This window comes from Gouania willdenowi, chromosome 14, assembly GCF_900634775.1.
Source record: "Gouania willdenowi chromosome 14, fGouWil2.1, whole genome shotgun sequence".
NCBI lineage: Eukaryota > Metazoa > Chordata > Actinopteri > Blenniiformes > Gobiesocidae > Gouania > Gouania willdenowi.
In genome coordinates, this window is record NC_041057.1 from 36,242,896 (window position 1) to 36,255,899 (window position 13,004).

Below are 13,004 nucleotides of genomic sequence, written 5' to 3' on the forward strand. Positions count from 1 at the left end.
AGACTAGACTAGACTAAACTAGACTGAATTAGACTAGACTAAACTAAACATACTAAACTAGACTAAATTATACTAGACTAAACTACACATAACTAAACTCGACTAGGCTAAACTAGACTGAACTAGACTAGACTAGACTAAACTAAACTATACAGTATTCATCCTCATCAATAAGTCTAGACTAGACTAGACTAAACAAAACTAAACTAGACTGAATTAGACTACACTAGACTAGACTAAAATAAACTACATATAACTAAACTAGACTAAACTAAACTAAAAGTATCCATCCTCATCAGTGAGTCTAAACTAGACTAAACAAAACTCGACTAGACTAGACTAAACTAAACTGCGTCCATCCTCATCAGTGAGTCTAAACTAGTTTAAACTTAACACAACTAAACTAAACTAGACTAGATTACTTGACCCACGGTTGCCCCAGACTAGACTTAACTAAACTAAACCAGAATAAACTAGACTGAAATAGACTTGACTGAAATAGACTTGACTGAAATAGACTTGACTGAAATAGACTAGACTAGACTAAACTTGATTAAACTAGACTAAATTAGACCAAACTAAACTAGACAAAACGAAACAGCATTCATTCTCATCAATGAGTCTAAACTAGACTAAACTAGACTAGACTAAACTAAAAGTATCCATAAACTACACTAAACAAAACTCAACTAGATTAAACTAAACTAAACTCGATTAAACTAAACTAAACTCGATTAAACTAAACTAGACTAAACTAAACTAGACTAGACTAAACTTGACTAGACTAAATTAGACTAGACTAAACTTGATTAGACTAGACTAGACTAAACTAATCTTGACTAGACTAAATTAGACTAGACTAAACTTGACTAGACTAAATTAGACTAGACTAAACTTGATTAGACTAGACTAGACTAGACTAAACTTGACTAGACTAAATTAGACTAGACTAAACTTGATTAGACTAGACTAGACTAGACTAAACTTGACTAGACTAAATTAGACTAGACTAAACTTGATTAGACTAGACTAGACTAGACTAAACTTGACTAGACTAAATTAGACTAGACTAAACTTGACTAGACTAAATTAGACTAGACTAAACTTGACTAGACTAAATTGGACTAGACTAAACTTGATTACACTAGACTAGACTAAACTAATCTTGACTAGACTAAATTAGACTAGACTAAACTTGATTAGACTAGACTAAACTAATCTTGACTAGACTAAATTAGACTGGATAAATCAGTGAAATGTTGATGTCACCTTTTTACATATTTTTAATGTTTCTTTCCAACTCTATCTTTATCTTTCCCACCATCAGAACTTCCCTCTGATCAGCCTTCAGTGCCAGGGGGCGGGGCCAGCGGTGGTGGCGGTGAGGAGGAGGAGGGTAACGTGAGCCTGGCGGAGCAGATCACTGACGTAGTGAAACAGCCTGCGTTCATCGCGGGCATCGGGGGGGCGTGCTGGGTCATCCTCATGGGATTCAGCGTGTGGATTTACTGTCGCCGTAAGAAGAGGAAAGAGCTGAGTCACTACGCCGCCTCCTTCGCCTACACGCCTGCAGGTAGGAGGCGTGGCTTTAAATCATTAACCTGTGAGGAGGCGTCACACCTGGGAGGAAATCAACCAAAACCTCAGGGCTGTACACGGAGATTTCTGATTAATTACAAATAAAAGATGAAAATCGATAGGAAACTTGTTTATTCTACATTTGTGAGATTAGTGTGGAAGGATTTATTTTATGTGATAAACTACATTAATCTTATCTCTCTGCTGGTCTTTGTCGTAGGATTCCCTCATGGAGAAGCATCAGGACTCAATGGAAGGTCATTCACTTTTTATTCTCATTTCTGTCTCATTTTAAAAATAAAAAGAGTTCTTGTTGTTATAACATCAGTCGAGCTTCACCTGATTACCACACTGTCCCTGCAGGCCCGGCGTTCGGGGGGGCAACATGGGTAACTACCCCTGGTTGGCCGACTCCTGGCCAACCACCGACCTGGTTCACACCGGGAAGGAGGCGGTCAACTGCTGCTCAGCCAATCACAGCACAGCAGAGAGATACTACAATGGTACGCTCCGCCTTCATTTGCATCCATTATTAAATAATTAATAACATCTACTGATTGGTTGATTAGGTCAGTGGTTTCCAAACTGGGGTGCGTGATGTCATGATCGGGGGAGGCCTAGAATGGCCTAGCTGAACGTTGAGCATTAAAAAATAGAAAATGTTTTTCTTTGCACTTCATTAATAAAGAGCTTTATTGTTGTTCTTAAATGAATAGTTATTAATAGTTATTTTTATGAGATTTAAAGAATAGTATAAATGTTTATATTTTCAAAAAAGGTTATTTTTTTTATCCTTTTTTAAAATGTTTATTTTGTTCACATTTTGTCGTGGTAGGGGGCCTGAGAGTTTTCCATTCTTTAATGGGGGGCACAGCTGGAATAGTTGGGGAACCACTGCCCTAATGACAGCAGACAGGCCTATTTTAACAGTAAACAGTACAGACTGACCTGAGGTGCAGGACGATCCTCAACCGATGGTGCGTGGCCGCCCTAGTTTCCAGACAGACGGTTACACGGACCAGACGTAAAAGACTAACAGATGAACAAGAGTAACACACACAGGCAGGATGTACAGTATATACAGTAGGTGACATGATGATAGCAGACTGGCTACAGGTGTGGTGCTGACCGGACCGCCCACAACATGTGACCCTCCCACTAGTTGAAGGTGATCCTCAGCCTATCCCTGACAAGATAAAAACATTAGCACATGTTGATATTGTGCAGCTATTAATAAAAGGATGGTTTGTATTGTTTTAACATCAGTGAATATAAAGATGGAACAGGCTGTTCTGATGATATCACATCTTTTTTTGGTAGCTTTGATGAAGTGCTTTTAATATTTGATCACTTTTAATTTGAAAATCCTGTGAAGCCTTTGGCAACATTGTAACAATCTCGACGTTGTAGTTTAGTCATGAAATAATGAACAGATAAAAGGTTTCAGCAGTTATTTTACCATCAAACTTATTGTGTTTTTTAAATTCAACTGTTTGGTCATTGAGTCAGTTATTCAGTTCAATTCAATTCAACTTTATTTATATAGCGCAAAATACAACAAAGTCATCTCAAAGTGCTGAACAAAATATAAAGTCATAATAAGAAAGAAGAATCCAACAAGATCCACATGAACAAACATTTAGTGACAGTGGGAAGAAAAAACTCCTCTTTTTATAGGAATTAATCTCTGTTAGAACCAGGTTCAGAGGTGGAGAACATCTGGTTCCACTGGTTGTTGTTAGTGAACAGAAGGACAAACACAATAGAATAGAAGGATAGACCATCAGAATGTTCTAGACTAGTTGAGTCATGAACCATTGATCAGGAACCACCATCTCCAACATTAAGACCTGAAACAGAAAAGAGAGAGAGAGGAGAAGACACAGACTGCAGAACAACATAATACACTCGTTCCTAGTGGTAGATTAATATTAATATTAAACATCCTCCATGATCTGAGATGTTACCACTACAGATAAGGTTTCATCTTCTACTGATCACATGTAATGATCTATGAGGTGGACATTAGTGTGAAGCAGTGTGAGCAGTATGATGGTTATACAACCAGGGACAGAAGTGGGGGGTGTCTACAACCTGGTACAACTGTGTCTGACTAGACATCATCTCATTACAGCCCATTAGAGCTATGTGTGTAGATGGTAGATCATGTTTATAATGTTGTTGTTCTACTAAATAATCTTAGTTTTAGTTCCTATTTTTAGCTTTAGATCTTTGTTCCTAGTGGTTAGCTTAACGCTATTATACGGTATACGCTTTAGTAAATAAGGTTTAGCGTTAAAGGTGGAGAGAGTAGCAGCCTCCTGTACTGAGACTGGGAGCTGGTTCTAAAGGGGAGGAGCCTGGTAGCTGAACGTTCTGCCTCCTGTTCTACTTCTAGACACTTTAGGAACTTCCAGGAGACCATCAGACTGACTCATTGAGTTATTGAGTCATTGAGTCAATAGGTCATTGAGTCAGTGATGGTCCATGTTTGTACAGAAGCGGGCATCTCCAACTACCTGACCCAGACAGAGAAGTACAGCGTGGGGGGGTCCACTGAGGGGCCCATCTACAGCACCATAGACGCCACCACTGAGGACCTGCAGGGCTTCACCTACGGCCAGCACGGGGTCCCCACCCCCTACGCCTCCGCCCCCATTACACCCTACACCGGCCACGCCCCCGTGGAGGGGGAGGAGCAGGAGGAAGGACACTGGATCAGCCAGGGGGGGTCCCCGGGCGCCCAGTATGCACAGCCTGAGCGCTGCAGTGGTAGGAGCAGGACCCATCACTGTTGGATGATTGTGTTGGATGTGTTGGATGTGATGATCCTGACTCTAAATGTATATATACTGTATATAATGTATGTTGTTGTGTAGGTAAACCTAAGCAGAAAGCCATGGGTAAAGCTGTGAAAACACCATCTCTGACCTGGATGGAGGCTTTACCCCCTCCCCCACCCATAGCACAGCTGGAGCAGTGCCAACACCTCCCAGACCAGGAGGACCTGGACGTGGGGTGAGACCCTGACTACGAACCATAGACATGTGTTTGAGATTCTTACCGGGGGGGGGGCAAAAGAAAATATAAAATTAAATATATAGACCTTCAACCACACTGTGTGTAACATATACAATAATACAAACATGATTAGTAACATCATGGATAAGGTTGACTACAGTGGCTGAGAAGAGCAAATACTTTTACAAATGCCACGAAAAATGTACAATTTTGAAAATAAATTTACATAAATAGCGAAAAAAAATGACAATTAGCAAAAACACTTTTACAAATGTTGAAACATATTTACTATGGTGCAGTGTAAGTGTAGAAGTCTGTCCATATTTGTTCATTTGTTTTGACCTTTTGTAAATGTGCTGCAGTAATTTGTTCTTGTGTTTTGTGAGATCAAACAGAAAAGGGGGTGGGGTTATTTTCAAAATAAAATACTCAAGGCAGATCGTAATTCCATCCATTGACAGAGGTTACCCTGGTAGAGGAAAACACCGACCTTCCGGGACCTCCAGCGTGACCATTTCAGACTCTATCCAAAAACCAAGCACATATTCAGATTCAGGGGAATAAAATCCGTCCACTGATACCATGTTGTACACAAAATGAACACTTTTTTCAGCTCTAAAATTAGATTAGATTAGATTAGATTAGATTAGATTGGTTTATTTGAAAGGGGACAGTGCAATTTCATATAACCTATGAACAAACATGGTTAAAAAAAGCCAGAATTACCCAGAAGGCTATTTTTCATCTGTCGTACCCTGGCCAAGATGTAGAAAGGCATTAAAATACAAGCATGACAATACATGTACAAGTCAATAACAACAATAACAGTATCTGTTACAATATTAAAACACACAAAAAACATGTGTTCAAAAGGCTACGTTATCTAATACAATACAATGCAGCGCAACATGCTCGACTTTTAATGTTGGCAGAAGTACATGTTAATAAGACAAATTTTAAATTATTTTGTAAGTGTTTAGCTGTTTAACCTCCTCAGGTATTGAGTTCCACTCAGCAGCGCCCCTAACTGACCAGGCCGAGCGACTGAAAGCGTGACACAATGGCCTCTTACAGAGCCTGGAGTGACGCGCTCAGAGCTGTTTCTTTGGCTGATGAACTCTGCCAGAGGAGGTGGAGCCAAATCATGTGTTACTTTAAATATGAGACTCAGATCTGCAAATCTATGGAGACTGTCCCAATTTAAAAGGTGGTACTTATTTAGGATTGAACAGTGATGATAGTGCTTTTCTATCCAGGACTTTAATGGCTTGTTTGTATAAAGTTTCCAAAGGTCTTTTTGCACTCTGACTAGCCTGAGACCAACTTGTTAGGCAGTAGTTAAAGTGGCTGAAAATCATGGAATGTAGAAAAATTATTGCAGCTTCAGTTGACATTTCATTTTGATTTGAGCGGAAATTTGCTAGATTAACTTTGATATTTTTACATAATGCGTCAATATGGGCTTTAAAGGAGAAGTGAGAATCTATTACTAACCCAAGGTATTTGTATTGATTTATAATTTGTAATTTTTCTCCAGCTACTAGTATGTCAGGATTAGATGAGGCTCTATTGGTTAGAGCTACATAGCTACAGTTTTTGAAGTATTTAGCTGCAGGCAGTTCTCCTGCAGCCAGGAAGTGACAAGTCATTGCTTTGGTAAGTTTATCTGTAACAATGTCCTTGGAGCGACCGTGAACAAATACAACGGTGTCATCTGCATACATCAAACATTCAACTTTAGAGCAGACAATCATTAATATAAAGGCTAAATAAGAGGGGCCCTAATATTGAGCCCTGAGGAACCCCTCAGGGCGTTCCTCAGGGCTGAGAATAAGAGACTCAGACTTGCTGTTGTTAATTAATACAGATTGAGTACGATCATACAGGTATGAATCAAACCAGTTACAGTGTCACGAGAGAAATTAAATTGTGAGAGTTTAGAAAGTAGAACAGAGTGGTTTACTGTGTCGAAAGCTTTCCTGAGATCTAAGAATACCACCCCTACTACTCCACCCTTGTCAAGAGAAGATTTTATTTTCTCAACAAAAAGGCATGTAGCGTTTCATGGAGCGTTTGGATCTGAAGCCAAACTGTATGGTGTGGAAAGAGGAGGAGCTACTGTTTAAGTACTGGACAATCTGCTCAGCCATCCATTTTTCTGCATCTTTGAAAATGGCTGGAAGAACGCTATGGGTCGGTAGTTATTTAGAGAAGTTGTGTGTTTCAGCCCTAATGTGCGTAATTCAAACTCTACACGTAAACCTAGCACATATTCAAACTCGAGGGGACCAGACCCTGTTTGGCCTGATCTGAGTACTTTTAAAATATTAATTCACATAAATATTGCATTTATCCACACAACACATTAACAAATGCTGAAAAGAAATTTACAAATAACTGCAACACATTTACAAAAGGTCAAAACAAATATGGAAACACTTTTACACTTACAATGCACCATTGTAAATTTGTTTCAACATTTGTAAAAGTGTTTTTGCTATTTGTATTTTTTTATTGATATTTATGTATATTTGTAAATTTGTTGTGCCATTTGTGAAAGTGTTTTGCATGTTGACTCATGGTAACATCCAGCGTCCTGAATACATGTCAACATGTACAGTATGTTCTCACTCATTCACTCTCTACAGTGTCTCTCAAAAGAACTAATACACCTTGAACTTTTGCACATTTTGTCAGGTTTATAACCATAAACATAAAGATTTTATTTTGAATTGTTTTACTGAAAGTTCACACACAAGTAACTGACAACTGTGAAGTGAAAGTAAAATGATTCTGTTATTATATTAAAAATAGAAAAGTGAAAAGTAGGGCGTGTACAAGTATTCATTCAGCATTAAATTGTCTTTAAAACATTCCTAATGACTGCTGAATGTTCACACTTTGTCCTAATGATTAAATAGAGGCTACCAGTGTGTGATCTACTCTCAGTATAAATACAGCTGTTCTGTGAGGGCCTCAGGGCTATGGTTGGTCACTAAACATCATCATGAAGGTCCAGGAGCACACCAGAGAGGTCAGGGATAAAGTTGTGGAGAAGTTTAAAGCAGCGTTAAGTTATACCAAGATTTCCCAAGATTTGAACATCTCACGGAGCACTGTTCAATCCATCATTCAGAAATGCAAAGAGTATGGGACCACTGCGAACTCACCAAGACACAGTCGTCCACCTAAACTAACAGATGGAACAAGGAGAGCACTGGTCAGAAAGGCAACCAAGTGCCCTAAGATGACTCTGGAGGAGCTGTGAAGTACTGCCGCTGAGGTGGGGGAATCAGACATGGGACAACTATCAGTCGTACTCTACACTAATCTGGCCTTTATGGACGAGTGTCAAGAAGAAAGTCATTATTGAAAGGAGGCCATAAGAAATCTGTTTGGAGTTTACCAGAAGTCATATGGAGGACACAGCTACCATGTGGAAGGAGGTGCTTTGTTCAGATGAGACAAAAATTAAACTTTTTGGCTCAAACACAAAACATTATGTATGGTGTAAACACTGCTCATCGTCCTCAGTGCACCATCCCCAGTGTCAAATATGGTGGGGGGAGCATCAGGTTATGGGGCTGCTTTTCTTCAGCGGGGACTGGGAAGATTGTAAGAATAGTTGGGAAGATGGATGGAGCCAAATACAGGGACATTTTGGAGGAAAACCTGCTGGAGTCAGAAAGAGAATTGAGGCTGAGGCGAAAATTCACCTTCCAGCAGGACAATGAGCCTAAACACAAAGGTAAATCTACAGCAAAAGGGGGTTCCACAAGGTATTAACTCATGCTGTATGAATACTTGTACATGCACAACTTCTAGGTTTTCTATTTTTTGAAAAATAACAGAATCATGTATCATGTTGCTTTCACTTCACAGTTGTCTGTTATTTGTGTGTGAACTTTCATTAAAAAATTCAAAATAAAATCTTTGTTTATGGTTGTAAACATGACAAAATGTGCAAAAGTTCAAGGTGTATTAATACTTTCGAGAGGCGCTGTATTAAGGGATTAAATGTTTCTCTAATACAGCAGCATATCACAACTATCATACCGTTAGAAAGTTTAGAATCTTCCGTTTTTAACCATATAAACCATTCTAAGACACAACCATCACAGCAAACACACTCAATTGATTTGTCAAACTTGAAAAATATTTTTTTTAAATAACCAATCCACCTTTAAAGGGGTTTTAAATCCTTCCTTTTTAGATATACAGTAAATCATACAGTTGTGGTCTATGTAAAGCAGAACTGCAATGCTTGGGTCTGAATTCCTCATTATTATAGCTCCACCCCTTTTCTGATGTGCTTCTGAGAGCAACTCGTTTTGGTGCTGTCTCTTTAAATGCAAATGAGACACTCCATACCCCGCCCCCTCTTCAGGTGACACTCGGTTCAACTCCACCCTGCTCGGCCATTTTTGTAGTTTGATAGAAGAGATACGGCTATGTAGCGGAGCATAAACTTTTTATTCAGAGGTTATTTACAAAATGTCAACAACGTTAGACTTGTCCATCCAGCCTTACATGTTCCAGCCAGAGTCTGACCCAGTGGAGCGAGATGAAAATGAAGATGATGAACCTGCAGAACCCTAACAAGTGAGCTAACACAATCACGAGCTAACGCTAGCACCAAGCTAACGTCACGAAATGCATTTTAATAGTCTTTTCAAAGACAAAAACGTCAAAATGAAATGACTAATAAAACTTTAGACTTAAATTAAATCACGTAGGCCATATCATCAAGGATCTAAAACGAGCACACAGCGCTAACATAACTGCTAATGCTAACAAAACAATGACAGGGACGTCTTATCATCACACTTTTTAGCGTTATTTACAGCTTACCGAAGTGCTCTGTTCATCGTCTCCAAAGATAGAAGGAATTGAACCCTCAATCAGACAAAGTCTTTCTGTAAATCCTTCTTTATACTGGTGGAGGTTGATGAAGCAGTCATCATTGAAGTGCTTCACACACACAAAAATGACCTTATCCACAGATGTGGTACATTTCTATAAAAAATAAAACTCAACCAGACACTTTGAAAAGGTTCTGATGCTGGGAGACGTTGTAATGAAGCGTGTGGGTTACTACATCCAACAACCCAACATTTTGACTTATCCTCTCGTAACTTCTGCATCCTGGAGCTTGGACTACAAAATAAAAGCCAGAAATAAAAATGGCGGATTGCTGAAGTGTTGGACCTGGAGTTGATGTCATAATTTGGCAGTTCTGCTGCAAATACTGTGACGTTATTGTTCAAAAAACGTAATAGAGAATAGAAAAATAGAAACAGATTGAAAAATATGACCAAAACAGAAAATAAAGATATCAATATGAACTTTTCTGTACTTCTAAACACTGTAAATATACATCAAAATGCATTTAAGAGCTAAAAAAGTGGATTTAACATGATATGTCCTCTTTAAGTGATGTCATCTCTGACTGAATCCATATTTTACATCTAAAGTGATCTAAAATTTTCCTCAGACATTAAATAATCCAATGAATTCCAATATTTAGTCCAAAACACAGTAAAACTGCTGTAAAATAATAAAAGGTAACGTACTATTTAGAAGAAATCAGCTCCGCCCTGATTTCTTCTTCCTTTTTTTATCTCTGTGAGGCTGAACGTGTCATTAAAAAATCACCATTTTTACATTAATGTTGAAAATTCATGATAAAATCTTTCTGCTTCATTTTTGCTGCAGTACCATAATGAACTGCTGGGGGCAGTGTCGCTTCTACATTTACATTGTGAAGAACAACAGAAGAAGAACAAAGTCACATGACTCGAGCAACAAAAAATAACTTGTTTTTAAAAGAACAACAAATTATTACATGTATATTTTGTACAGTCACAGTGTTTTATGGCACTTTTTTATATTATGTACATTATATTAAGATTTTGATAATTTTTCAAATGAATTTGGGAAACTGTAATGAAAACCTTTGACCACTAGGGGGGCAATGCCCCCACTCCCCTGCGCAAACTCTGCGTTTGCTCTGAACTATTGTTTTAACTCCTCCCAGTGATGTTTGCGATGCTGAATACGTCACACAGCTCCCGCTCTGCGTTCCCACCCACGTTAACGTTTAGCCTCCTGCTGAGTTGCCGACGGCGACGTGAGCGAAGCCTCAAAGAGGATCATTAATCATTAAGTAGCTCCATCTCTGGATCTGACAGCCAATAGGAACGCTCCCCACAGTGAGCAGCAACACACCGTAATGAGTGTGTGTTTGTGTCCGTGCAGGTCAGAGCAGGAGGAGGAGGAGTGGTGCCCCCCCCCTCCCAGAGAGGACCTACCTCGTGGAGGGCTGTGAGGATGCTCCGTCCCCCTCCCACAGGAACGTGGCTTCATCTCCAGCCACGTCCTACGGCCACCAGTCCACGGCCACACTGACCCCCTCCCCCCACGAGGACTCACGAGCCCCCAGTGACCCCCGCCTCACCCAGGGCGACGCCCAGCAGCTGTCACGGTAACCACACTCACAGAAAGACGTTTCTACATTTCATCAACCATGTTTTAGTTTTACTGAAACAATTTAAATACAGTTTGTATTTACAAACTGCTGCTCCTCAGGGATGGGTTAAGTGCAGAAGACAAATTCCAATAATGTACTAACATTACATGGCCAATTAAAGGCGAAAGCCCGATTTAATTTAATTTAATCTAATTAGTTAAAGAGAGAAAAACCAGTGAAGATTCACTTTCTATTGGACATCATCAGTCACATGATTTAAAGATGGAGGAACACAGGCTCTAAAACTGTAAAGTAGTCCTTTTAAAAGGTAATAAATGACTATGGTGCATAATTATATTTACTAATAAGGACATTTAGAAGATTTTAGGATAGATTTGTAAAAACAATGGAGGATAACTTTAACACCATTAATCCTACTTTAGAGAAACATTGTGAGAAATTATTTGATTTTAAACAGAAAATTCATGATTGCAGAGAATAAGAATGTTTGCTAACGTGGCTAAAGCTTAACTGATCTAAATAATATGTCTAGAATAAAGTCCTCCCTCCCCACAGCAGACGGCTACCCTGTGCTCCAGTGCCAGCCCTCCAGGCTCTGAGTCCGTCGCTCACCCAGTCCAACCCGAGCCTCTCCGTCCAGCATCACTGCTCATCAGACGCTGCCACGCCTCAGTGCCAGAGCCCCGCCCACCGCTGCCTCCACAGCCGGAGCCCCGCTCCGCACGAGGACTGCGTCGGTGCCGCTGCACCCGGTAACAGCCGCTACGCACACACACAGCACGCCGTGCACACAGAGCCCTGTACGTGCACTAACCCAGATCATCTCTGCAGTGCACGGTCGCTCCTCCCCTGCAGACTCCTGCACCCCCCCACACCTAAAGTCACGGGTGAAGAAGAAGGTCTCAAAGAGCCCTGCGTACAGGAGGGACCTGCAGGGAGGTGAGGTCACTCTACTTCCTGTTTATGAGGCTGGTCCTTCCTGTTTATGGATCAGAGCTGTGTCATTATATATCATTTCAACAAATGTCCTTTGGTCATAAAAACATTCTAACATTTTTACCAATGGTTGAATATTTTTTGTGATATGGACAGTTTAGTGGGGGGGGGGGGGGGGGGGGGGTGATTTTATGCAGTTTTTCACGTCCTGTTTTTTCTTCCATTTTCATCTTCCAATATGTCAGAAACTACAGTAATACAGTAATACAGCTCCACCCACTCTCTACTGCTCCTCAAAAAAGTGAACATTTGAACATTAAAAAATGTTTTTCTGATGCAATGGTTTTTATATATTTTATGTTACTAGTGAAAAACTAATAAATAATAAATGATTATCAGACACAGAGCCAAACTACAATAACCTCATGTAAAGGGTTAAAAATATTAACGAGTGGTGAAATAATCCAAGGTTTGGGTCCAAAATAAAAATCTGATAAATAAAAATAGTTTTATATCCTAATAAAGACTAATTGTATTGGGACGTATTATACTTTGTATAATGACAATAAAGGCATTGAATTGAATTGAACATTTATATTATAAATTAAAACAGATCAGATTTGTATTTACATTCACACATGTAGTTATGAACCAATGAAAATAGTAATAAAGCATATGTTCATATTTCCAGAGTGTGTGAGTCTAGAACCAATGTATATCTGTGACTAATCATTAGTGATGTGAACAGTCTATGTTCATAGCTCTAAGCTGATCACATTACAGGGAGCTGAGACATATGCTAAGTAGTTTACTGAAGACCCAAACATGTTCCAGACCCAAACACACACTGACTATTTAGAGGAGCTGACATGTCCACCAGATATGATGTATAGCAGATCTATTTCTGTAGGAGGAGCTTATTACTATACCATATTTACCTTTATATGTGATGGAGTTACTGATATACTGGAAGATGAAC

At 39.5% G+C, this 13,004-nt stretch overlaps 1 protein-coding gene across 1 annotated transcript in view; it reads left to right on the forward strand.

Moving 5' to 3' along the window:
- Positions 1–13,004, forward strand: part of robo3 (roundabout, axon guidance receptor, homolog 3 (Drosophila)) — a 123,407-nt gene that overhangs the window by 100,872 nt on the left and 9,531 nt on the right. The window contains 9 exon segments of the mRNA XM_028466180.1: positions 1,328–1,573; positions 1,799–1,835; positions 1,942–2,081; positions 4,078–4,350; positions 4,458–4,596; positions 10,858–10,885; positions 10,887–11,083; positions 11,645–11,841; positions 11,921–12,028. Coding sequence (XP_028321981.1) covers positions 1,328–1,573; positions 1,799–1,835; positions 1,942–2,081; positions 4,078–4,350; positions 4,458–4,596; positions 10,858–10,885; positions 10,887–11,083; positions 11,645–11,841; positions 11,921–12,028 — 1,365 coding nt within the window.